General features: G+C 45.6%; 1 protein-coding gene across 11 annotated transcripts in view; it reads right to left on the bottom strand.

The window, feature by feature from the left end:
• Window positions 1–22,026, bottom strand: part of HMBOX1 (homeobox containing 1) — a 129,911-nt gene that overhangs the window by 45,098 nt on the left and 62,787 nt on the right. For 9 of the 11 annotated variants that reach the window (XR_007246236.1, XR_007246240.1, XM_048517129.1 and 6 more), the window contains exons 2-4: window positions 19,452–19,535; window positions 5,435–5,920; window positions 2,517–2,602 (exon numbers count right to left, since the gene is read on the bottom strand). Coding sequence is in view for 9 of the 11 variants with exons in the window: in XM_048517129.1 (XP_048373086.1) it covers window positions 2,517–2,602; window positions 5,435–5,920; window positions 19,452–19,474 (595 nt within the window). In the remaining 2 variants the exon portion in view is untranslated. The remainder of the gene's footprint in view (window positions 1–2,516; window positions 2,603–5,434; window positions 5,921–19,451; window positions 19,536–22,026) is intronic. The other 2 variants (XM_048517155.1, XM_048517163.1) reach the window with 1 other exon arrangement.

Genomic DNA, 22,026 nt, shown 5'->3' with positions numbered 1-22,026 from the left:
CACCATTTTCCTCCAGTACACCTCTGGACCAGTCACATTCTCTAAGAGTCATCTATAAGCATGGTTGTTATGGAGGGTTAAATGGAGGTGTGAAGAATGATGTTGAAGGCACTTTGGGTCCCACTGTGGAGAATAAATACCCTAATAAATATCTCTACCTTTCTCAATATTTATCCCATCTTTCCTCCAAGGAGCTCAGGAGGCCACATGCCGTTTCCATGCCCTCCATTTTATCTGAGGTCGAGAAAGAAACCCAGTGAGCTTCATGGCTGAGTGAGGATATGAATATGGATCTCCCAGATCCTGCTAATTCCATATTCTAACCACTGCAAATGGCTCTTAAATGGTATCTCTACCCTCCGCTTCCCCAATGGTATCACCCTATCTTCCTTTGCACAAAGGGAAGCATGTTCACAGAAGGAATGAGTGGTGATGACACTCTGCACGGCTCTTCTTTCTCGAATGCATCAAAGCACAAGCCTTATCTGTAGAAGGTCAAGTCATACAAACATCTTCAGCACTGATGGATTCAGCCCAGTATTTATGGTCTACTCTGATCAGCAGCTTCCATGGGCAGAAATCCAGCTCTTCAAGACTCTAGTAGCTGGTGAGTCCTAGCCCAGGCCTTTAACGGTTCTGGAGGGGGTGCAGGACAAGGGCAGACATCCTTAGCTGGCACAGCATGGCCCCAAAATGTTGCCAGTCAGAAGGGCCCCAACCCCAGGACTGCTTTCAAAGGTGGGTCAAAGGAAAGTCAGGGAAGATGAGCCAGGGCACACCCTGGGAGAGTGTGGAGGCATCTCAGGGAAAACAGGGGGAGGAAAAGGGGTGAACGTGACCGCCCTTCTTGTGTTGCTTTTCTGTGTTGCTTTTCTGTGTTGCTTTTCTGCATAAGGACCTGCTGGACAGAAAGGAATCCTGGAGGGCCCACGTCTCTGTACTCACCCTCAGAACCCCCAGACACTGACAAGTTAGCTGTCTTTGACTCTCACACACACATTCATCTTAAGTAGAAACTGTAGACTATTATTCCCTCTACTAGTAACCTTGACGGTTGAGTTCCTGTCACAAAAGAGCAAAACGGGCCCACTCACAGACACAGATGGGAATTTGTGTATAATGGAGAAAAGTCTTAATTTGCAAATTGAGAGAGAGATGACACCCTTCTCTCTACCACAAAAACAACCTGAGCAGTGAGCATGCTCATTTGCCCTTGTTATTCTGAGAGTTATTTAAAGGAACGAGAGGAAACAAAGAGAGGGAAATTGGTTTGCTCAAAGCCCTAAGAACTTACAGTCTTTCATGTGAGAGAGATAGGTAGGGGGAAATGTCCTATCTTTTCTACCCTAAATCTCCAGGGTACTTGCAGGATTGAGCAAACCTATTCCCCTCCCACACCCCTGCAACTTCTCATGCCCTTCAGCTTTTCCTCTCAGATTAGAGAAGAAGAGTTTGTAGTTATACCCCACCTTTCTCTCCTGTAAGGAGACTCAAGGTGGCTTACAAGCTCCTTTCCCTTTCTCTCCCCACAACAAACACCTTGTGAGGTAGGTGGGGTTGAAAGAGTTCCAAAGAACTGTGACTAGCCAAGGTTACCCAGCAGGAGTGTAGGAGTGCGGAGACACATCTGGTTCACCAGATAAGCCTCCGCTACTCAGGTGGAGGAATGGGGAATCAAACCTGGTTCTCCAGATTAGAGTCCACCTGCTCTTACACCACACTGGCTCTCTTGATAGCAGGCTTGATAGGAAATGCCCCTTGAGAGTGACTTCCAATGGACAAAGGAATTTCTGCCTACAGGGAGAGAACATTCTCTGAGCATGCTCACTAGGAGCCATGAAATCCTGAGGATAACTGAGTGTTGGTTCCAGGACAAAAGACCCCAGAATATAGAAAAGGATGGAAATCAACCTGTGCATGAACTTCAGAGTATCCTGAAGGGGGAAATGGGTCAGGAGGAAAGTTCCAGTCATTTAACTGAGATTTCTTGCAGACCGTGTTGGGACTGGAAGAGTTAATAAAGCAAAACAAATACACTTAAAGACACAGTGTAATGGAAAATCCTTTCCCACTAAATGCTCTAAGGATTGAATGTCTTCCTGAAAAAGGTACCTAATCTAAAGGACGAGCCTCCAGCGCCTTCACTCAAAGGAAGATTGTGGACAATGTTCTCACTGTGTTGTGATTTCAGAATTGAAAATAAAAAGACATTTCAGCTCGGAGGGAAGCACTTGATGCTTTGTTGCAATGCAATAAAAGAACCTGCTAGCATGAGTCATGCAGAAAAAGGAGATTGGGGTGAGGGGAAGAAGAGACACTGATTCACTGGGGAAGTTTTCATGACGTGCAGGACAATGGGTCTTAAATCAAAGACATACATTATCATGACTACGCTGACAGATTTGCACTGCAATGCAGAAAAGCCGAAAAGCCGAGCAACCTCCCCAACATCAGCACCAGGAGGCAAAGCATCGTGGCAGCACATCAGAAGGGAAAAGGGATGCTGGAGCGCTTACCTGTTACCTGTGCAACGACTGCTTGAGAGATCCTTCGATTGGCCAGGAAGGCTTTGATTTCCTCCTTTATCACGCTGCTGTCCCTCCTGCCAAAATTGGGGTCATGGGGGCGAGGGAGAAGCATTGGCAGGGAAAAAGTGAAAAGACAGTACAACTGCAGGACTCCAAGGAAAAGCCTGGTTTTCGGTTGAAGGTACGCACGTGGGGTTGGGCTGAGATCCCTCCCCTGCCAGCAGACATTTCTTTTCATCAGTGTCCTCAGTTGATCAAAGCATCCAAGAAGGAGAATGGATGACTCACGGCCTATATAAATTCATGCAAGCCATATGGAATGCACAAAGTTTCATTACAGGGACATGAATAAATCTCTCCTACTAGCACTTACAGAAAGAAAAAGGAGGAAGCAGCAGTAGCAGTCACTGCCTCAGTCACAAAACGAGGCTCCTGAACGCAGGAAAAACAGGACAAATGATCATCAATGCTAGTCATGAGTCGGGAGCACGGATTAAATACCCTGCAACACCCCTAAAAACTCTTGGGAAAGCCAGGACAGCACACCAGAGATGGACCACTAACTGTGCGCTGTGCCCAGGCAGTCCCAAAGTGAGCAGTCCTGTCCCTGGTTCTGAACCCGTATCCTGTACCATCCTCCCAAATCTGACCATCGAGGAAGGCCTTTTGGGGAGTCCTGAGGGAGGGGGAGCACTGGGGTCAAATCAGGGTGAAGGAGGAGAAGGCCTGGTAGCAGGACAGGAAGAAAAGCAGAGTGACACAAGGCGAGATAAGCCATTTGTGGTTTATGGAGTTGGGAGAGGGCGATTCAGATGGAAAAGAGCCCCGGCTGGCTGGCCCAGGAAAGTTTGATTTTGTCAGATTTCTGAAGCAGGGCCAGCTCCAGTTGTCTGCAAACTGTGCACAAGGCAAACTTAGTGGGAAATGAGGGAGGAGCCACGGCTCTGTGACCTGACCTGGATGGCCCAGGCTAGCCTGACCTTATCAGATCTTAGAAGCTAAGCAGGGTTGGCCCTGGTTAGTACTGGAATGGGAGACCACCGAGGAAGTCCAGGGGCGCAACACACAGAGGAGCAATGCCGAATCACCCCTGAACGTCTCTTGACTGGATAGCACTTTACACACGCAGCCAACGAGAAAAATGCAAATGGGTCTTATAACAGGACTTACATGTCTACTCTGCCCACAACTCTAGACTCACATCTTTCATCTGGAAAAGAAGTTGCTAGGCTGGAGGGCAGGCAACTGGCAGAAGGGACAGAGCACAGAAGAGGGTGCTCAGCTGTCAGTGGTGGCAGTGTGGCTCCTAGGGTCCAGCACATCAACTGACGTGGAAAGGCCACCATGGCACTGGGTATTATTCCGTTTGTTTCCTTTCTGTTGTATTGAAAGCTCAACGTGGTATTCAAGTTGAGGTCCTTGGAACCATGAAGTTAGCATCAAAGCTGGATGGATGATGCTGACTGAAATCTCAGAGCAGGCTGGATTTCAGTCTCTTCCCATAACTTCCCATTCCTCCCCAAGATGGGCAAAACCAAAATCAATTATCCAAAATTTCAAAATCAGGCAATACAATAGAAGCAATGCACATGCTTGGCTCCAGTCCCTAAAGTTCATACCATTTTATATAGGACAATCAAATGCCATTTTTAAAAAAAGCTTTAGAACATTCCAGTACTGACAGGGAAAAGATGTAATTGGATTTCTGTGCTGTGGTCATTCCTGTCTTGGTTTACAACTGGACCATGCAGTAAGTGACCAGCCTCCAGTCTCACATAAGGGTAAACAAACCTCTTCTTCCAAAATCATAAAAGGGCTCTAGCAGCTGTTAACACTGCCGCCAGTGTGGTGTAGTGGGTAAGAGCAGTGGACTCTAATCTGCAGAAACAGGTTCGATTTCCAGCTCCTCCACATGAAGCCTGCTGGGTGACCTGAAGACCCGGAAGACGCCCTTACCTGCCAGAGAGGGAGCCGGAAACATTGCTGTCAGTGGCCAGGCAGTGGCCACCGGTGGCACCAACCTGAAGACCCACAGTGGCAACTGGGAGAATGGCACAAGGCAGAGGAGCGCCCCCAGACTCTCAGGCAACTGTTGGCAGCGGGAGCCAGGCCTGAAGGCAACATGCAGACAGCAGACGGCCAGCGGGACATGCCAAATGCTTGGCTGCCCAAGCAGAGATAGCCAGAGGTCTGGCTGGTGAAGGAGAGAGTCCAGTCAAGAAAGGACAAAGGATGTTGAGGGAGCCAGCCAAGCAGCCAAGTCACAGCCTGCTTAAAACTGGACCTGCCAAGGCAGAGCCTGCCCGTGGGGCCTCCCAGCAAGCACCCAGATCCCTGATGAAGCCCCGCCACCACTCTGATGGAAGAAGGGCTGGGGTAAAGGGACAGGATTTAAAGAGGACCCAACATGAAGGGCAAGGCCTTAGAGGTGGGCCCAGGGGAATCAAAGGAAGGGAATTTAAGGCTCAGTGCCTGCAGGGCCAGGAAGGAGAGAGGTTTGGCAGACTTTGGCACATCTAGGGCTAGTCAGTCACCAAGCAAATGGCTGAAGGGCAATTCCTGACCCAACCACAGCCTACTCAGCCTACTCAGCCTCAAGAAGGGCCTAAGACAGGGAAGCAGGTGCAAGTCCACCCACACTGCAAGACAATGAAGCAAACAAATAAATAGGGTGGCCATTCAACCTTAGTGCAATATGCTCCAGAAGGAACTGCAAGCTAGTTGGAATCACCCTTGAAAGTGAGGGGCATCAACAAGAATTAACAAGGATTACTAAGGTAGAATTCTGAAATTTAGGAATGTGGGAATGGAGGCTCTCGAGGGGAGCTCAAAGTGATCCTGTGGGCAGGGCATGAAAACAACTTGCTTTGGGAACTTCTAAGTGTACACAAAACCGCTTTGCTCACCTCATCAGCTCTTCCACTTTGTCATCTACATCCAAGTCCTCCTCAGAGGCTTCAAAGCTGTACGATCTCTGAGCCAGGCTATTGGCCAGCGGGTAGCGGGTGGGCGACATCTTTCCGTTGAAGGCGGACAACCTCTCGTTACTCTCCCTCCCATTCTGATTGGTAGTGCAAGGCTGTGGGGAGGTGTCGTAACTGTTGCTAGGTGACGGGGACATCCCAGAGTGCTGGGTCTGCGTGGAAGCTGTGGCTGTGGAGGAAGACGCTGGGACATTGTTGGTGCTGTTGCTACAGGACCCTCCACTGGCCCCGTAAGTGGACCGCCTCCCAAACTTGTCGCTATGCTCCTGGTCGAGGCGGTCGAACGTTTCCAGGGCATGGAGGATTTCGTGCCGGGTCATCCCCGTACGCCGAAGGCGCTGAAGCAGGTCTATCTGCTCTATGGTGAACCTGGGTTCATCTGTGTAGTGAAACATGGTTTCCAGCAGGCTGGTGGGGAAAGAGCAGGACAAAAGATGAAGGGAAGAGACACAATTCATTTTCCTTTCTCCAGTTGTCTCCAGTACATGCACTGACCACATCCCCAGTCTATTTCCCCTTCTACCATTCTATTGCAAACAAAGGCTCAGATTCAAACAGCCCACATGTATGTAGGAGACATTTACTGCCATCTTCAGGACAGAGGAACTGTGGCTCAATGGTACAGCATCTATTCGGAATCCAGAAGATCCAAGGTTCGATCCCCAGCCTCTCCAGTTAAAAATATCTGGTAGTACAAGTAAAAGGCTTCCTCTTCCAGTGGAGGGCCTCTGCCAGAATTCGCAATACTAATCTTGAAAGACCAATCATCTGATTTAGTCTAAGGAAGATTTGTGAGTGTAAATACATAAACAATCAGCAACTTAACAGCCTATAAAATAATCTTATAGTCTCCACTGTTAAGGCTGTCTTTCCCCCATCGCAATGAAGCATTCTTTATAATAAATTTTGAAACAGCATTGAAGGTTGTCCTGAAATCTCACATTCCAATGGTTATTAAATGATAACAAATTTATACAAATACGTTAGCTGATTCATCCCCCCCCCCATTTTCAAGAGTGCATCAACGTAGACATAAAAGCACTTAACTAAAATCTATTGAAGAAGGAGAATCTGATTTTTTTTCCCCACTAGGAAAATGCAATATATATTTAACTAGTGGATAAAATTCAGTGCGAGGTCCTTGTCTGGGTTTTTCACTGTGTCTTTCAAATAACCAGGAACCACCATTTTAGGATTAAGAAGTAAAATGTCTTGCCAAAAGCATCTTGGCCCAGGTCCAAAATAAATGTAACAGGTCAGAACAGCTTTTGGGCGGCTCATGAGGACCTAATGTATGGCTGAACTCTGGGTTAAGGATGAGGTGGGAAGAAAAGCTGAGGAAGCAGAGAGGAAAAGGAATGTGGTGCTGGAAGAGGCCCAAGTTTACACTTGCAAGCCCTGTATCCTGCAAGGCATTTGCCAGCGAGGAAGGCCTGCTGTCCCATTCAGCCCCCTTCCGCACAGGCAGAATAATGCACTTTCAATCCACTTTCACAGTCAATTGAAAGTGGATTTTGCTATTCTGCACAGTAAAGCAGCAGTTGCATAGTGGTTAAGAGCAGGTGAACTCTAATCTGGAAGAACCGGGTTTGATTCCCCGCTCTGCCACCTGAGCTGTGGAGGCTTATCTGGGGAATTCAGATTAGCCTGTGCACTCCCATACACGCCAGCTGGGTGACCTTGGGCTAGTCACAGTTCTTCTGAGCTCTCTCAGTCCCACCTACCTCACAGGGTGTTTGTTGTGAGGGGGAAAGGGAAAGGAGTTTGTAAGCCCCTTTGAGTCTCCTATGGGAGAGAATTGGATATACATCCAATTCTTCTTCTTCTTCTTCTTCTAAAATCCAGTTGGCGTAGTACATTGAAAGTGGATTGAAAGTGCATTATTCTACATATGTGGAAGGGGTCTCAATAATTCAAATTAAAAAATTTTTTTTAAAGCACTGTACTAACAGCTGTTTGTCCACACAGATGCCCGCTCCCCTGATGTCCGGATGAATAGCAAAACATAACAAGGATATCACAAATTATATCCACAGGTGAAGGCCACAGAAAATTTTTTTTGACTGAACAAACATGTTTCCAGTGATAAGGCAAAAGTTCAGGTTAATTATTATTATTGAATGAAATGATTATGTTATTAAGATATGTGAAAAGGAACTTTAGTTTGGGGTAGCCAAATGCCACTTCCATCCGAAGAATAATAATTTGGATTTATTCCCCCACCCCTTTCTCTCCTGTAAGGAGACTCAAAGGGCTTTCAAACTCCCTTCCCTTTCTCTCCCCACAACAGACACCTTGTGAGGTAGGTGGGGCTGAGAGAGGTCCAAAGAACTGTGACAAGCCCAAGGTCACCCAGCAGGCTTCATGTATAGGAACACGGAAACAAATCTGGTTCACCAGATAAGACTCCACCACTTATGTGGAGGAGTGGGGAATCAAACCCAGTTCTCCAGATTAGAGTCCGCCTGTTCTTAACCACTCCACCACGCTGGCTCTCAGAGAAAGAAGGTGCAACTAATTCCCTAACTCCCACTTTGCTTTCTGAAATGCTGTCTCTAGGGGCTGGGGTGGCTCTGAACAGACGGGTGGGGGTGTGGAGGGAGACATGGATAAAAACGGCAACTTCCTTCTGCTGACCTTTGGATCCTGGCTCATGAAATTTATTGCTGCTTTGTTTACAACTGTCAACACTGGAGAACACCAGTAATTGGAAACTGATAGAACTCCTGAAGTTGAGAGAAATGAATAGCGTGGAGTTTTAAATCAAGTATCCTATGAACAGCAGAAGGAAGACAGAAGTATAAATCATCGGCAGGAAAAAATGATCACATTGGAATAAGATATATTCATTTGGGTCAACAAAGAGAGAATATGTTTGAATGTACCGATCAGTCAATTTTGTGTGTGTGTGTGTGTGTGTGTGTGTGCGTGCGTGCGTGTATTTAAATGTACAAATTTTTTAAAGTAGAATTTGTACGTTAGAAACTTGGTAAATATCGACTATTCCAAGAAATTCTTAAAATGTTAAGAGATGCACTGGAATAGGTTGAACATTTAGGTTATGAGGTCTGTGTTTTTATGACCCTTACATTGGAAATGTCCATTATCCAGGAATTAATGGAAGTTAGAATGGCCAGCACATAGTCAGCTCAGACATTTACTGGTAAATCTCAAAAGTTCCTGACACACCTCTCTGGGCCTGCTAAAATCTAAAAGATTTGCCATTAAGTGCCACCAAACGTCTTTCAGTTTTCTCTCTCTCACGCACACAGATATCTCCTTGTTCATGCAATGACTTCTTGTGTTTATCCTGCTTTATTTATCTTGCTCTCTTGAGGAAGCTCCAGACAAAGCCATTAGAAAATACATTTCAACAAAATATAATATACTCAGCATAGAAAGAAGGAACCATTTAAACAGCAGCAGATAAGAAAACGCAGTTATATGTCATCAAAAACAAAGAACGGTTACTTAAAAAGATACAAACCAGTATAATGCAAGTCACAGCCTCATAACGAAAACATGAATAGCCGCAGCAATCGTGAAAAGGAAGGGAGGGTTCCAAAAATGTCAGGAAATGCAGTATTTTTACCCTGTTCCTAAAAACTCCATGAGTTTGGGGTCAGGTGAACAGTCAAAAGGTTTCCACCAGTAAGAGATCAAAACAGAAGAGGCCTCAACTCTGGTTATCCCCAGTGCAGACATCCAGAGGCCCCTTTAAACAATCAGGTACAAGCTCTATTGAACTATTTTTGGCAAGAGGTAACATAGATAGAATCAGCTACACCACAACAACTGAACACACCGGATTTTTAATTGATTTGCGGTTTATCTGAAGGAAAATAACTGAAGGAAAATAACTGGACTCTATGAGAAGAAACAGATTTTGAAAAGCAAACAGGGGCTTAGTTGCACCTTCAAGTAAGGCCTGAGGAAAAGTGTCTTCTTTTTGATGGAGGCTTAATATGAGGAAATGGGCTTTTGTGACATGGAGGCAAATAACTTTCCCTGGTAAATAACGTCTGACAACAGTGTGATAAGGTTGCTTGTAATGGAATCTTTCTTAAAGAGACAGGACACACACACCCCTCTTAAAGGGACAGGACACCCCTCCCCCCCTCCACACACACAGGTGGCCTCCAAGCCTGTCAAGTGTTTATTCTAGCATTGGTTTTCATGGGTTTCAAATCCATGCAGCAAGCCCTCATGAGGCAGACATTTACACATGAGGTGATGAAATAAACAAAGGGTAGAATCAAGGGGCCATGAAAAGTACAAAGTGAAATGTACTGATGAAAATATACTTATGAAAAAAATTCTAATGAAGCATAGAGATTACTGACAATAGTCACAACTGATGAGATCTCTAGTTCTAACCATCTAGTTTCACATTTGTAACGGGTGACACAGTGAACACTTCTAACGCCTAAGGGATCTTAAAAAATAGGGATGCTACCTTTCAGGTAGGACCTGGAACTACACCTCATCTCCAGATGACACAGATCAGTTCACCTGGAGAAAATGGATAGTTTGGAGGTGGACTCTACGTCACTGTATCCCATCAAGGCAGCCCATCTTGCCCAGGCTCCATCCCCAAATCTTCAGAAGTTTCCAAAAATGGATTTGGAAACCCTCCCCCACCTCCCCACCCCCATCCACCACTGGGGGCCATAGGAGATCTGGGAACTCTATGAGGAGATGATGATTGAGAAGTCTGACATAATGTCCCTCATAGGCCTGCAATTCTTTGGTCACCATAAACATTAGCTATCTCAGTAAAATATGGGACTCCACAGCCATTACAGATGCTGACTAGCTTGGCAAAAAATAGCCAACTGACCAGTTGTGAGTAGTTTTCTTAACCATGAATGTTATACAATTAAATTTCACCCTGTACTTCCTCCACGTCATGCCCCTCTGATCCTGCTGTTTGTTTTTAATAACCTCATATTTGACTGCACAACCTACAGAAAAGAAAACATCCTACCTCCGTAAAAGGTGCTTTATGGGGATATCGTTTACCAGATGATGTTATCTACCTCCATAAACCCCATCTACCTTCACGCATAGAAAACTTCACTTGTCCATTTCCACCCATTATGTTTCTAATAAAAGGGGCAAAAAAGTTTTCTCCAGGTCTGTCTGCTTACCAAGATACATATTTGATGGAACAGGCACATATGTGGATTCTTCTTCAGAGGTCACCATGAAAATGGGCAAGATTAACAACTGGCCATAAGTGTGAATTCCCAGTTGAGGCCCCCACCTTGTGGAATGGCCTGTCTGGGAGGTCAGGAAGGGTCTCATGCATCTGTCATTCTGCAAACTACATTCAACAGAACTGCTCAGGAGGACATTTCCATAAAGACAACAGAGCTATATTGTAAAGGAATGGTTCAGAAAGGCAGAGGCATAGCAAGAGGGGAAAGTGCCCGGTGCACTAGTGCATCCTCCAGCCCTGCCCCGCCCCGGAATGCCCCCCTGCCATGCCTCGGAATGCCCTCGCCACACCCTCCACAGGGGCATGTGCTGGTGTGTCGCCCCCCCCCCCATCCCCTTGGAGCTACGCCTCTGCAGAAAGGCATTTAGTAAAGGAAAGGGGACTGTGGACAATAAGTAAGGAATATTATTGGTCTGCATTACGTATTCTTCATTGCTTTGTTTAACATATATCTAACTATATTTATGCTTTGTTGCATAAAACCAGATTTATGTTTTCAGACGACTGTAATCTTAGTCCTATTACATTATTTATTAGCTGTGTCATTCTACTAATTACACAGGCTAACACTATGTAATCTGCCTTGAGTCTCAGTGATAAAGGCAGATGATGAACACAGTGAATGAAATGAATGCACAGAGAGCCGTTTATTTCTGCTATCACTAACATTTTACATTTCAAAAAATTGGGACTGTTGACCAGCTTTCCTTCACTCAGTGTGGACTCAGAAGTAGCTTATGATGTCAAATCCCCACCCCCCACAGAAATTGATATATATTCCCCTCTGGAATTATTTCCACTGGAAGATGGAAAAAATGCTACCTTTACAGTGGCTGGGCCAAACCCATCAGCAACCCCAGCGATAAACCAGGTCAAATTCCTTGTACAACTGCTCCCTGAGTTTTAAACAGGGCAATTTACAAAGTGATTCAGTAATCAGATGTTTAAGAATAATGTGATACTCCTTGTTAATTAAGGGGCACATATTCCAATTAGCTGTTTATTGCTTGATGCTGTTTGTCAGACCTTATAAAAATGTCCCCAGCTCCATTAAGTGTCTGTTAATTTATCTGATCAAGGGAAATGGGGTGTCCTCTTCCCCTTCCCCCTCACAACTGAACATGAGGGCAATCCTAAACATGCAGACTCACAGTGGATCTCATTGCCAAGTAAGCACTCACAGAAGCATCACTGAATGGCTTCTGATTATGACTCCAATAGGGATCACTTGGAGGCTGAACAGACAGACTAGGAATTTCTGCACAGGCAGCCCAAAGTGCCTTTCTTTCCCTGGTTCAGAGCCTCCTACTCCAAAGATGTCAGTGTGGCATAGTGGTTAAGAGCAGGTGCACTTTAATCTGGAGAACCGGGTTCGAGTCCCCGCTCTGCCACTTGAGCTGTGGAGGCTTATCTGGTGAACCAGATTAACTTGTGCACTCCAGCACATGCCAGCTGAGTGACCTTGGGCTAATCACAGTTCTTCGGAGCTCTCTCAGCCCCACCCACCTGACAGGGTGTTTGTTGGAGGGGGAAGGGAAAGGAAATTGTAAGCCCCTTTGAAGTCTCCTTACAGGAGAGAAAGGAGGGATATAAATCCAAACTCTTCTTCTCTTCTTCTGCTTCTTTAATTTCAACCATGTTGGATACAGAAGCAACAAGGATCTTCAAGGCAGATGATTCAGGTTGAGGAGTCCTTATCAAAGGAGAGACTATCAAAGAGATCTGCTGGGTTACAATGCAAAGCTCCTCAAGGGTCCAGAGAAGAAACATTCGTACACCTGTCACAATCGCCTTCCTTATTTATGTCGGTAAACCTTTAAACAGAAACATTTTCTCACAACCGCCCAGGCCTACCTAACGCTGTTCAGGCTGCAGTTGTTAGAAACAGATATGTCAGGTCTGCCAAGCTGCAACCCCGAGTTCTGTTTAGAAATGCAAAACGGGACTCCACATATACAGAAATCCGCCGAGCGCTTTCGATCAAAGCGATGACAGTTAATAAGAACAGCCCGAGACGCCTGAAAATAAATCCAGCATAATCAAATGCTCGCGGCCACACGAGTTATACAACCCGGGCCAAGAATGGAATAGCAGCACATTATTCTTGTGAGCGTCCTCAAGTCCTTCAGGTTCCTAATGCCAACAGCAGCGCCAATGTTCCTGCATAAAACTATAACTCCCGAGGGAGGCTCAGCAGACATTGCACAAAACCAGGGTCTCACATTAACTAAACACAGCCTTGGAGCTCAAACCAGGGGCTGGGTTTCCAAATGCACGAACAGTCAAACCGTGATTGAGGCTGCTGATAAGCTTTCACTCCCCCATCTGCTTAGCACTCCAGGGGCAGAGTTGTGGCTATAAGTATGATCCATCAATTAACATGCCACACAGCAAACCCCCGTGCGAACCACAGTTCGCCAACGTCACTTCAGATCTCGATTTCTGGTTCTTGTGTGGTGGTTGATCGCAAACTATGATTCGGACTTCACCGTCAGGAAACCATGGCGATTCTTCCTTAACAATGGTTTGATATATTGTCGAAGGCTTTCACGGTCGGAATCACTGGGGTGCTGTGTGGTTTCCAGGCTGTATGGCCGTGTTCTAGCAGTATTCTCTCCTGACGTTTCACCTGCATCTGTGGCTGGCATCTTCAGAGGATCTCTTTCTTCAGATCCTCTGAAGATGCCAGCCACAGATGCAGGCAAAACGTCAGGAGAGAATGCTGCTAGAACACGGCCATACAGCCCGGAAACCACACAGCACCTCAATGGTTTGATTGTTTACAGGAGCACAGGATCTGCATGCATTCAATGAAGCCTTATGTGCGCCTTGATCCTCTGCTTGTGGGCAGAACTGTCACCACGGGGGTGGGGAACGGCACAATTATGACACTTTGCCTTAGGAGACCCCACAGTCTCCGCAGCCAAGGTGCATGTGTGAGTGACAGGCTGAAAGAGAACTAAGCCCCGTCTCTCTAGCAAGGCAGCAGCCTCCCGCTCTTCCCCCTTTCCTGTACATTAAATATAGCAAGCAGTTGGCCCATGGGAGTGAAGCTTGGCACAAAAAGTCTCTTAGGATGAAGTTCTAATTTTTAAAAGTCTATTCAAAGCACGCATCGAGTGACAAAAGGAGGGGAACCCAGGGGAAGAGAAATACAGAATCGGCAAATCTCCATAAAAAGGACAGTCTCTAGCTAATTTCAAAAAGTTTCAAAAGATTTTCATGCTCACCCTGATAACTCCAAAATAAAGAAGAAAAATGCCACACCTCAAAGTGCCCCATTAGGGGATGTAAGGGTTTTGCCACTTGACAGCATAAGATGCTCCCCACAGTCATGAGCCAGTGGGTTGGGTCTAGTTTTTCTGATAGTGGGGGGGGGCAAAAGGGGGGGGTTCCCTTTGACCAATATCAAAGGGGATCATAGGACTTGCAGAACAAATGTCATTTGTAATGTGGAAGCAAGGGGAAAAATTAGAAGAGACTGAGACGAAAGGCTTTGGATTGTGAAATACCTGGAGACTTTGGGTGGAGCCCAGGGAGGGCGGGGCTGGGGAGGGTCCCCCTCCAAAGCAGCCATTTTCTCCAGAGGAACTGATCTTTGTCATCAGGAAGTCAGTTGTAGTAGCAGGTCTCCAGGTACTACTTGGAGGTTGGCAACCCTACCATAACAGTTACCAATGTACTTTCAAGTCTCTCCTCCCTGTCCATTATCATGAGGGCTAAAACCTTGCTCTGTATGCTTGTAAAACAAAAACAAAAGCCCAGATGCCAAACATAGCTTCAGACATTGGTTGACTCTGGACAAATGAGAGACACACACATGCATACCTGGACAGGGCAGTTACTTACAACAGCATTTTTATAGTCTACTTCAACCCTGCTCCTGCCCCCCAAATTCCAGCTGACCTTGCTGAATTCCATAGGTAGGATGGGTTTAAAAATCTAAAAAAAAGAGAGACATAACAGAAAGTGCATATGCAGCACATTTTAAAGCACGAAAGGCTGCACAAATATGGCAGGTTATGTTTTACACAGATCAGCAGCTGTCAAGCTCTTTGCACTTGGGAAACCATTTTTCCCCCTTTGATTTATCTATTGAACACCTTCTGGGAGTCTACTGCAGCATCTCTGTTGTGGAGGATTTGGGGAGATTTTCGGAGTGTGTGTGTGTGTGTGTGAACTTTCAGGGGAATTGACATCAGCTGATTTTGGTGGGTTTTCACCCTGGGACATGGACAATATACCACTAAACTTTCCCTTCTCACTAGACACAGTGTGAAACAGACTTTTCTCTGTGATACACCTCTGAAGATGCCAGCCACAGATGCAGGCGAAACATTAGGAACAAGATCCACAAGACCACGGCCACACAGTCCGGAAAACTCACCAGAACCAGTTGAATCCAGCCGTGAAAGCCTTCGACAATACACTGAACTGACATCAGTTTGAAAGGGTGTAACACAACATCGTAAAAACATAAGAGCCACGCTTGATCAGACCAAAAGTGCAAATGGAGGCATCCTGTCCCCCACAGTTGGCCAGCCAAGTGCTTCAAAGGCACCCTCAAACATGGCCTGAAGTCAGCTTCTCTCCCTTACTGCTTTCCTTGCAGCAACTAGCATTCAGGGACATGCTTTCTAGACGGTATCGAATTATCCTACCTTTCTTGGAAGGAACTTCAAGTGGAGTCTATGGTTCTCCCCCAGTTGGCATGAAAGCCCATGGTAAGACAGGGCTGAGCTGACAGGGTTTCTGAGCTGTGCCCTACCAGTCACCTCTCAGTTGGTGTTATAGGCAGTTCATACTAAGATGAAAGTCAAATTTTAATTCTCGATTTTGATATTAAAAGAGGGGCCTCTGCTTGCAACATTCCTCCCCACCCCGTTTTCCTAATCTGTTATGCATAGCGGCAAACAACTGAAGCCTCAGCTGTTGCAATCTGGATTTTAAAAAAACCACACCCCTAGGAAGATGTACTTGTTCTCCAGCCCACAAAGGATATGAAAATGCTACTTAGGCTTGGCACAATTAGCTTTCCTGATTCCTTTCTTCCCTAGCTGATTTAATCACAAGCCTTCCAGTCCTACTACTGGAGAGCCTAAAAACCTTACTCTTGGAATACTCTGAGTTGTAAATTCATCAACTCTGCCTAAAATCTAATAAAAAACGAGATCTTCCTGGCTCTTGACTCATCTGAGTCATTTTCCACTGTATTGTTCTCTCCTGAGATTAGAACTCTGCTTTGTCCAGGAAGATTGCCTCTCTTAGCATCACCAGAGGGCTAAAATTTTCCTATAACTAGCCTTTCCAAATGAGGGCCCCTTGTCTTTGGAACTTGTCTCACCTTTGGTTCTTGCTCCATTGCGCCCGGGAGCAGTGCTGGCACTGGATTCCATTTACTTGGACCCTCTCCTAGACAGGTAAATATCACCTTCCCCATAACATCCCCTTCTACCCTTCACATTTATCTACATCCTAGGCTGCTTGAACCTCTCTCTCTCTCTCTCTCCCTCTGTGTGTGTGTTTTGCCAAACAGTACATGTATGTTTATTATTTTTTTTGTTTTTAAATAAAATTTTAATAACATTTAACTTAAATTCTGGTCCCCTGGGGATTTCTGAAGGGCAAAACCCCTGTATAAATGGATAGTAAAGATCCTAGTTACCCCTTTTCTCACAGGGCAAGGTCAGTCCTCCACTAGTTCCCCAAACTAAAAGGAAACAGACCAAGACCAATTTGAGTAACACCTTCTCCATTTATCCTCACAATAACCCTATGAAGTAATTTGGGCTGAGAAAGCAAGTGAGCGCCCCCCCCCCCGGTGAACTTCATAGCTAAGGACTTGAACTAGAGTTTCCTCAGTCCTCATCCAGTGCTAACTTGTATGCCACACTGGCTTGAAACTGATATCTTGGTTATCATTTCAAATAAACCTATTAACCCCATTTTCAAACCAACCCTTCTTGAAGTAGCTTGTCTGCTAAAGGAAGAACCACTTAATCCGGAGAAAGTCGTCTTAGGTGTAAGGAAGGCTTCAAACTTTACTCAGTAAAGCAATACACGCTGATGTCATTTGACAAACGATGAGCACTTTAAACCTGATCTCACAGTTCTATTTATTTTTACCTGATCAGTCATTTTCATATATAGTACGTCTATTGGCTGCCACATTATTGTGCAGATACTGGTAGGATTATACATTCCAAAGTTTATCATTTCGCTGTCTTTATAGTTTTATTAGTCTCACTGAAATCTTGATTACGATTTCTGTGCATCTCTTTAAGAATTTTCGTTAGGAGATGGCACTTGAATTTTCTGAACAAATCAAAGCTAATTTTGCATTGTGTGAAGTAAAGCACTCCCTTTTATCTATCTAATCTCCTGCCAATCAATCTCCTTGGGCAGCCAAATGTTTTTAAATATGGGTGAGGGAGGGGGGAAAGCCTTTCTGTTCACATTTTTATGAGCCTTCATCATCATGTCCTCCACCTCTAACACCGGGCTACGTTAAAAAACGCAACAATGATACAGACGTCCCAATTACTTTTAAATAACCGAAAGATGAGATGGAAGATGAGGAAATAATTGGTCAATTTTGAATTTGAGCAAAAAATCATTAGCTTTGTCATCACAGAAACTGACTCCTTTTTTTTCACTTCTCTCATACTCATCTGGCCTCTTTCTCATAGTTTGGATAGCATGACAGACTCAACTAACTAGAAAAAGAATCATTTTTTTTTCTTATGAGGAAGTTGGTGACTGTGATATGAACAGGAATGGGGGCCAAGGCTGGGATCCAGCCACTAGCAACTGTTTGTGCACTCAGAAGTCCTTCAGGCAAAGAAGGGAGTAGAGGTGTGTCATGTCGGCTGCTGTGATTCTCAGGCAGTACGAAATCAGACCAGATCAGGCGTAAATATGAGTTAGGCCGCTGGCCCTTGGTCAGATCAGAGTGGCCAATAACTCCCGCCTACTGCACTCCAGTGGCTAGCCCCACCGGTGGACTGCTAGGACAGTGAGTTGACCACCACCTCCTTCCCAGTACACTGTCTACATCCCAACTATGAAGGGGACTGGGGGAGACAGATGCAGCAAAGGGTGGAGTGAACTGGAAGAATTCATGGCTCAGAGAAGCTTTTAGTCCGGGCCCACATCATTCACTCCTTCTACTCAGCCTTAGGATTCAGTTTGTTCTACACTGAGATTTGAATCTATCCTAAGTGATGGACCTACAGAGTACAGGCCTTCTGTGGCAACACACCAACTCCCAAGCCACCTGTAAAATGGGAACATTCAAAATAAGCATATTTTAGGCTCCCCCCAAAATGCCTAGCCAAGCAAACAAACAAATGACATGGAGGGTTGTTATCGTAATGATATATTATATTATATTATTATTGTTGCTGTTGTTGTTATTGTTGTTGTAGATTTCACAGCTGCCAGATTTTTAGCTGGTTGTTGGCCTTCATTACAGTTTGAGCCTCACCCAGAGGCCTAGGAAGTTGTAATGTATCGGCGTAGTATTCGTGCGGATCCCAGCAGGGCTGCCTTCTGAATTTGACAGATGTTAATTTTGTCAATTCGAAGATGTTTCAAGTGCTGCCCTAGTGTTTTTGGGATGGCGCCCAGCGTCCTGATTACCACTGGTTTGTGCCATAGACACTGAAGCTCGATCTAGTGATCTTTTCGTGTTCTTTTTCAGTGACCCTGCTGTCACTGGGGACTGCTATGTCGATGATGGTCACTTTTTCGTCCTCGATCACGGTGATGTCTGGTGTATTGTGTTTCAATATTTTGTCCATTTGGATTTGAAAGTCCCACAGGATCTTGACCCTCTCATTTTCCATTACTTTCTCTGGACAATGTTCCCACCAGTTCTTAGCTGTTCTTATGTTGTAATTCTTGCATAAATTCCAGTGGATCATCTTGGCCACTGAGTTGTGTCTCTGTTTGTACTCAGTCTGGCCAATCTTTTTGCAGCAGCTGAGGACATGATCTACAGTTTCATCAGCTTCTTTGCACAATCTGCATGTTGCATCATCTGAGGATTTTTCGATTTTGGCCTTGATCGAATTTGTTCTAATGGCTTGCTCTTGGGCGGCTAAAATCAGGGATTCAGTTTCCTTTTTCAGAGTTCCAGTTGTTAACCACAGCCAGGTCTTTTCATTGTCCACCTTGCCTTTGATTTTCTCCAGAAATTGGCCGTGCAGTGCTTTGTTGTGCCAGCTTTCAGTCCTCATTTTAATCACATTTTTCTGTATTCTTATTATTCTTATTATTTTTATTATTATGGTAGATTTCACAGCTGCCAGATCTTTAGCTTTAGGTTGTTGGCCTTCATTACAATTCGAGCCTCACCCAGAACCTAGGAAGTTGTAATATATCGGCGTAGTATTCTTATTCTTATTTATTACATTTAATAAATACCCATTAAAAACCTTATTTTCATCAAAAGCCCAATAGAAATGGATTTCAAATGATTAACTACATGTTAAAACCAGGGTAGTCAAACAGAAAGCCATCTTGTTTTGCAAAATTTACCACAAAATTTCCCTGAATTAAAGACAGGTATGAACCAGAATTCAAGAGGCTTCTCCCATAGCCAGAACAATATCCTGAGTCTTGCCCCGCCTCCCCCTTTTCTGCAATCTTTAAAGTGGATTACATTTAGTTCAGTTTTTGAACTGACAGAGGGAAAAAACAGGCCACTCTACTTACACCACTGGAAAGGTTCTCAGCATACTTTACATGGGGAGAGGAAATCAGAAAGCCTCCTGGAGGTCTTCGGTGCTAGTTACCATTCTGAAATGGATAAGTGGAATACGTCTTAACAGGAAAGATAACATGCAGTTCTTATCTCATGCACATTTATTTTTACTGGTTGTGTTGGAATCACAAAAACCTTGAGCATCCTCTGAAAATGTTGGGAAATGGCTTGATTTTTAAAAATTAGACAAGAGCAGTGTTGCTGGGATTTGTAAATTCAGAAGATTAATAATATATTATTTACATCACATAAATGCAGAGGTATACAGTCTATAGGGACATGGGGTCACCCATACCCTGGGCACACGCCTTTCGGTCACGTAGTGGAGTGCCGGGCACCCTCCCCACATGACCAAAACAGCATGCGTCCCAGCCTCACACCACCGAGCCCCGCTCCCCTGGCATCCGTGCAGGCTGGCTCCTGGTGTCCCCAGGCCCTGGAGACGCCAGAAGCCAGCCTGCACAGTGGGCGGGGCTTGGTGGCGGATGGCCCCGCCCGAGCCCCACCCTCCGTGCATGCAGCCCTGCCCCTGAACCTCACCCCTGAGTGTGGGGGCACCCGGATAAGGTGTTGTCTCCAGGCACCATGTCCCCCTGATACACCTCTGCATACATGTACATGGCATGTGCAGAGGATGGTATATAGGTGTTGGACTGTGACTAGACAAGGGGGGGGGGCAGTTAGGGATGCCAGATCCAGGTTGGGAAATTCTTAAAAGACAGTTGGCCATGGAGTCTAGGGGAAGAAAGGAATCTCAGTGAGATACAATCCCCTACAGTCTACCATCCAAAGCATTCTCCAGGGAAACTGATCTTTGTGGTCTGGTGATGAGATGTAATTCTGGGGTGGGACCTGGAGGCTAGCACCCCAACAGAAAATTTCATGACACTCTAGGAATTTTTAAAAACTCTATGGTTTTAACAGAGTGTCATGATGTCCCTTCCAGTTTCAAAACAGAAAGTGACTTCCCAGAAGTTTCTCTCCTGCCCCCGCCGCCATGCTTCCAGGAATTATAGCATTTCTTGGTTGAGCATTTCTGAGACTTTGTTTAATATACCATACGCAGAAGGAGAAGAAGAGTTCGGATTTATATCCACCTTTCTCTCTTGTAAGGAGACTCAAGGTGGCTTACAGACTCCTTTCCCTTCCTCTACCCACAACAGACACCTTGTGAGGTAGATGGGGCTGAGAGAGTTCAGAGAGAACTGTGACTAGCCCAAGGTCACCCAGCAGGAATGCAGGAGTGCGGAAACACATCTGGTTCACCAGATAAGTCTCTGCCACTCAGGAGGAGGAGTGGGGAATCAAACCCAGTTCTCCAGATTAGAATCCACCAGTTTTTAACCATTACACCATGCTGTCCCTCAGTTTTAGACACCACAACTCAGGAATGTGGGCAAAGAAAGAAAGGATTCACAGCAGAGAGCTACAAGGATGGCAAAATATAGAGGAATGCAATGACTTGAGGAACTGGATTAGTTGAATACCGAGAAAGGAACATTATGGAACAACATTTTCACAAGTTAAAGTTAATTTTTAAGAAGGATCTTGAAAAAAAAAAGAACCCGTAAAACATGCTCATTTGAATCACTGAGAAATTAACAAGGAATACCTCAAAGTTAAAAGAATACAAAATCAAATATATGGCAAAGGCTCCTAAGGGTTAATCGGCAGTGGCAAAAGTAACCTAAGAACTACCTTTCTTAGAAGTCTAAAAAAGATTTTCATGGACTCCTTAGATGCACAGACAGTTTTACATAACTGATGACTCTCAGTGCAAACAGGCATCAGCTCTGTGCCACAGAAAGAAACACATCCTATCATAACACTCCTCTGAAGATGTCATCAACAGATACCAACTAAACCATCAGAAGCTAAAACCACCAGACTCTCTAGCCACAGCACGGAAAACCCACGACAGCCAGCTGTCAGCCCCTTCAGAATTCAATAGCCACAGTTGTACGGGAAGTTTTCTGAACTATGCATCATGATAGCAGCGTGATGAGGGTGGGGCAAGCCAGGGTGCATGCCGTGGGTGCCACTTGAGTAGGGGTGCCCTGGCCACCCCTTTGTAAGGTAGGAGTTCTGGCTACCCTTTGCCTCCCACTGCAGCCCGTCTGCCTCTATTCCGAACTAGGAGGTGCCCTACTGGGAGAGTTGCACACCTCCAAAAGTGGGGGGTGGGGGGAGAAGGAGCAGGCAGAGAGCCACAAGCAGGTGAGGGGCCGTCCTGCCCCAGCCCAGCTCAGAGAGCAGCAGTAGAAGCAGGTGCCAGACGCACAACATGCAGCAGGTTACAGTGGATCCAGTCCAGCTGGTACTCTGGCTACTACTGCCGCCACCATCTTTCCCCAGCTTGCAGGCACCTTGCCAGGGAGAGTCACAACCTCCAAAAGGCAACAGTGAGGGGAGAGAGGAAGGGGGCATTGAGCCACGAGCAAGTGAGGGTCACCCATCCCCACCATCCTGGGCAGCAGCAGCAGCAGTTGCAGGGCACAGTGGCTCCAGCCTGGTTCCTTCCTGTGG

This window comes from Sphaerodactylus townsendi, linkage group LG01, assembly GCF_021028975.2.
Source record: "Sphaerodactylus townsendi isolate TG3544 linkage group LG01, MPM_Stown_v2.3, whole genome shotgun sequence".
In the NCBI taxonomy this organism is placed as follows: domain Eukaryota; kingdom Metazoa; phylum Chordata; class Lepidosauria; order Squamata; family Sphaerodactylidae; genus Sphaerodactylus; species Sphaerodactylus townsendi.
This window is presented reverse-complemented; position numbering and strand designations above follow the sequence as displayed.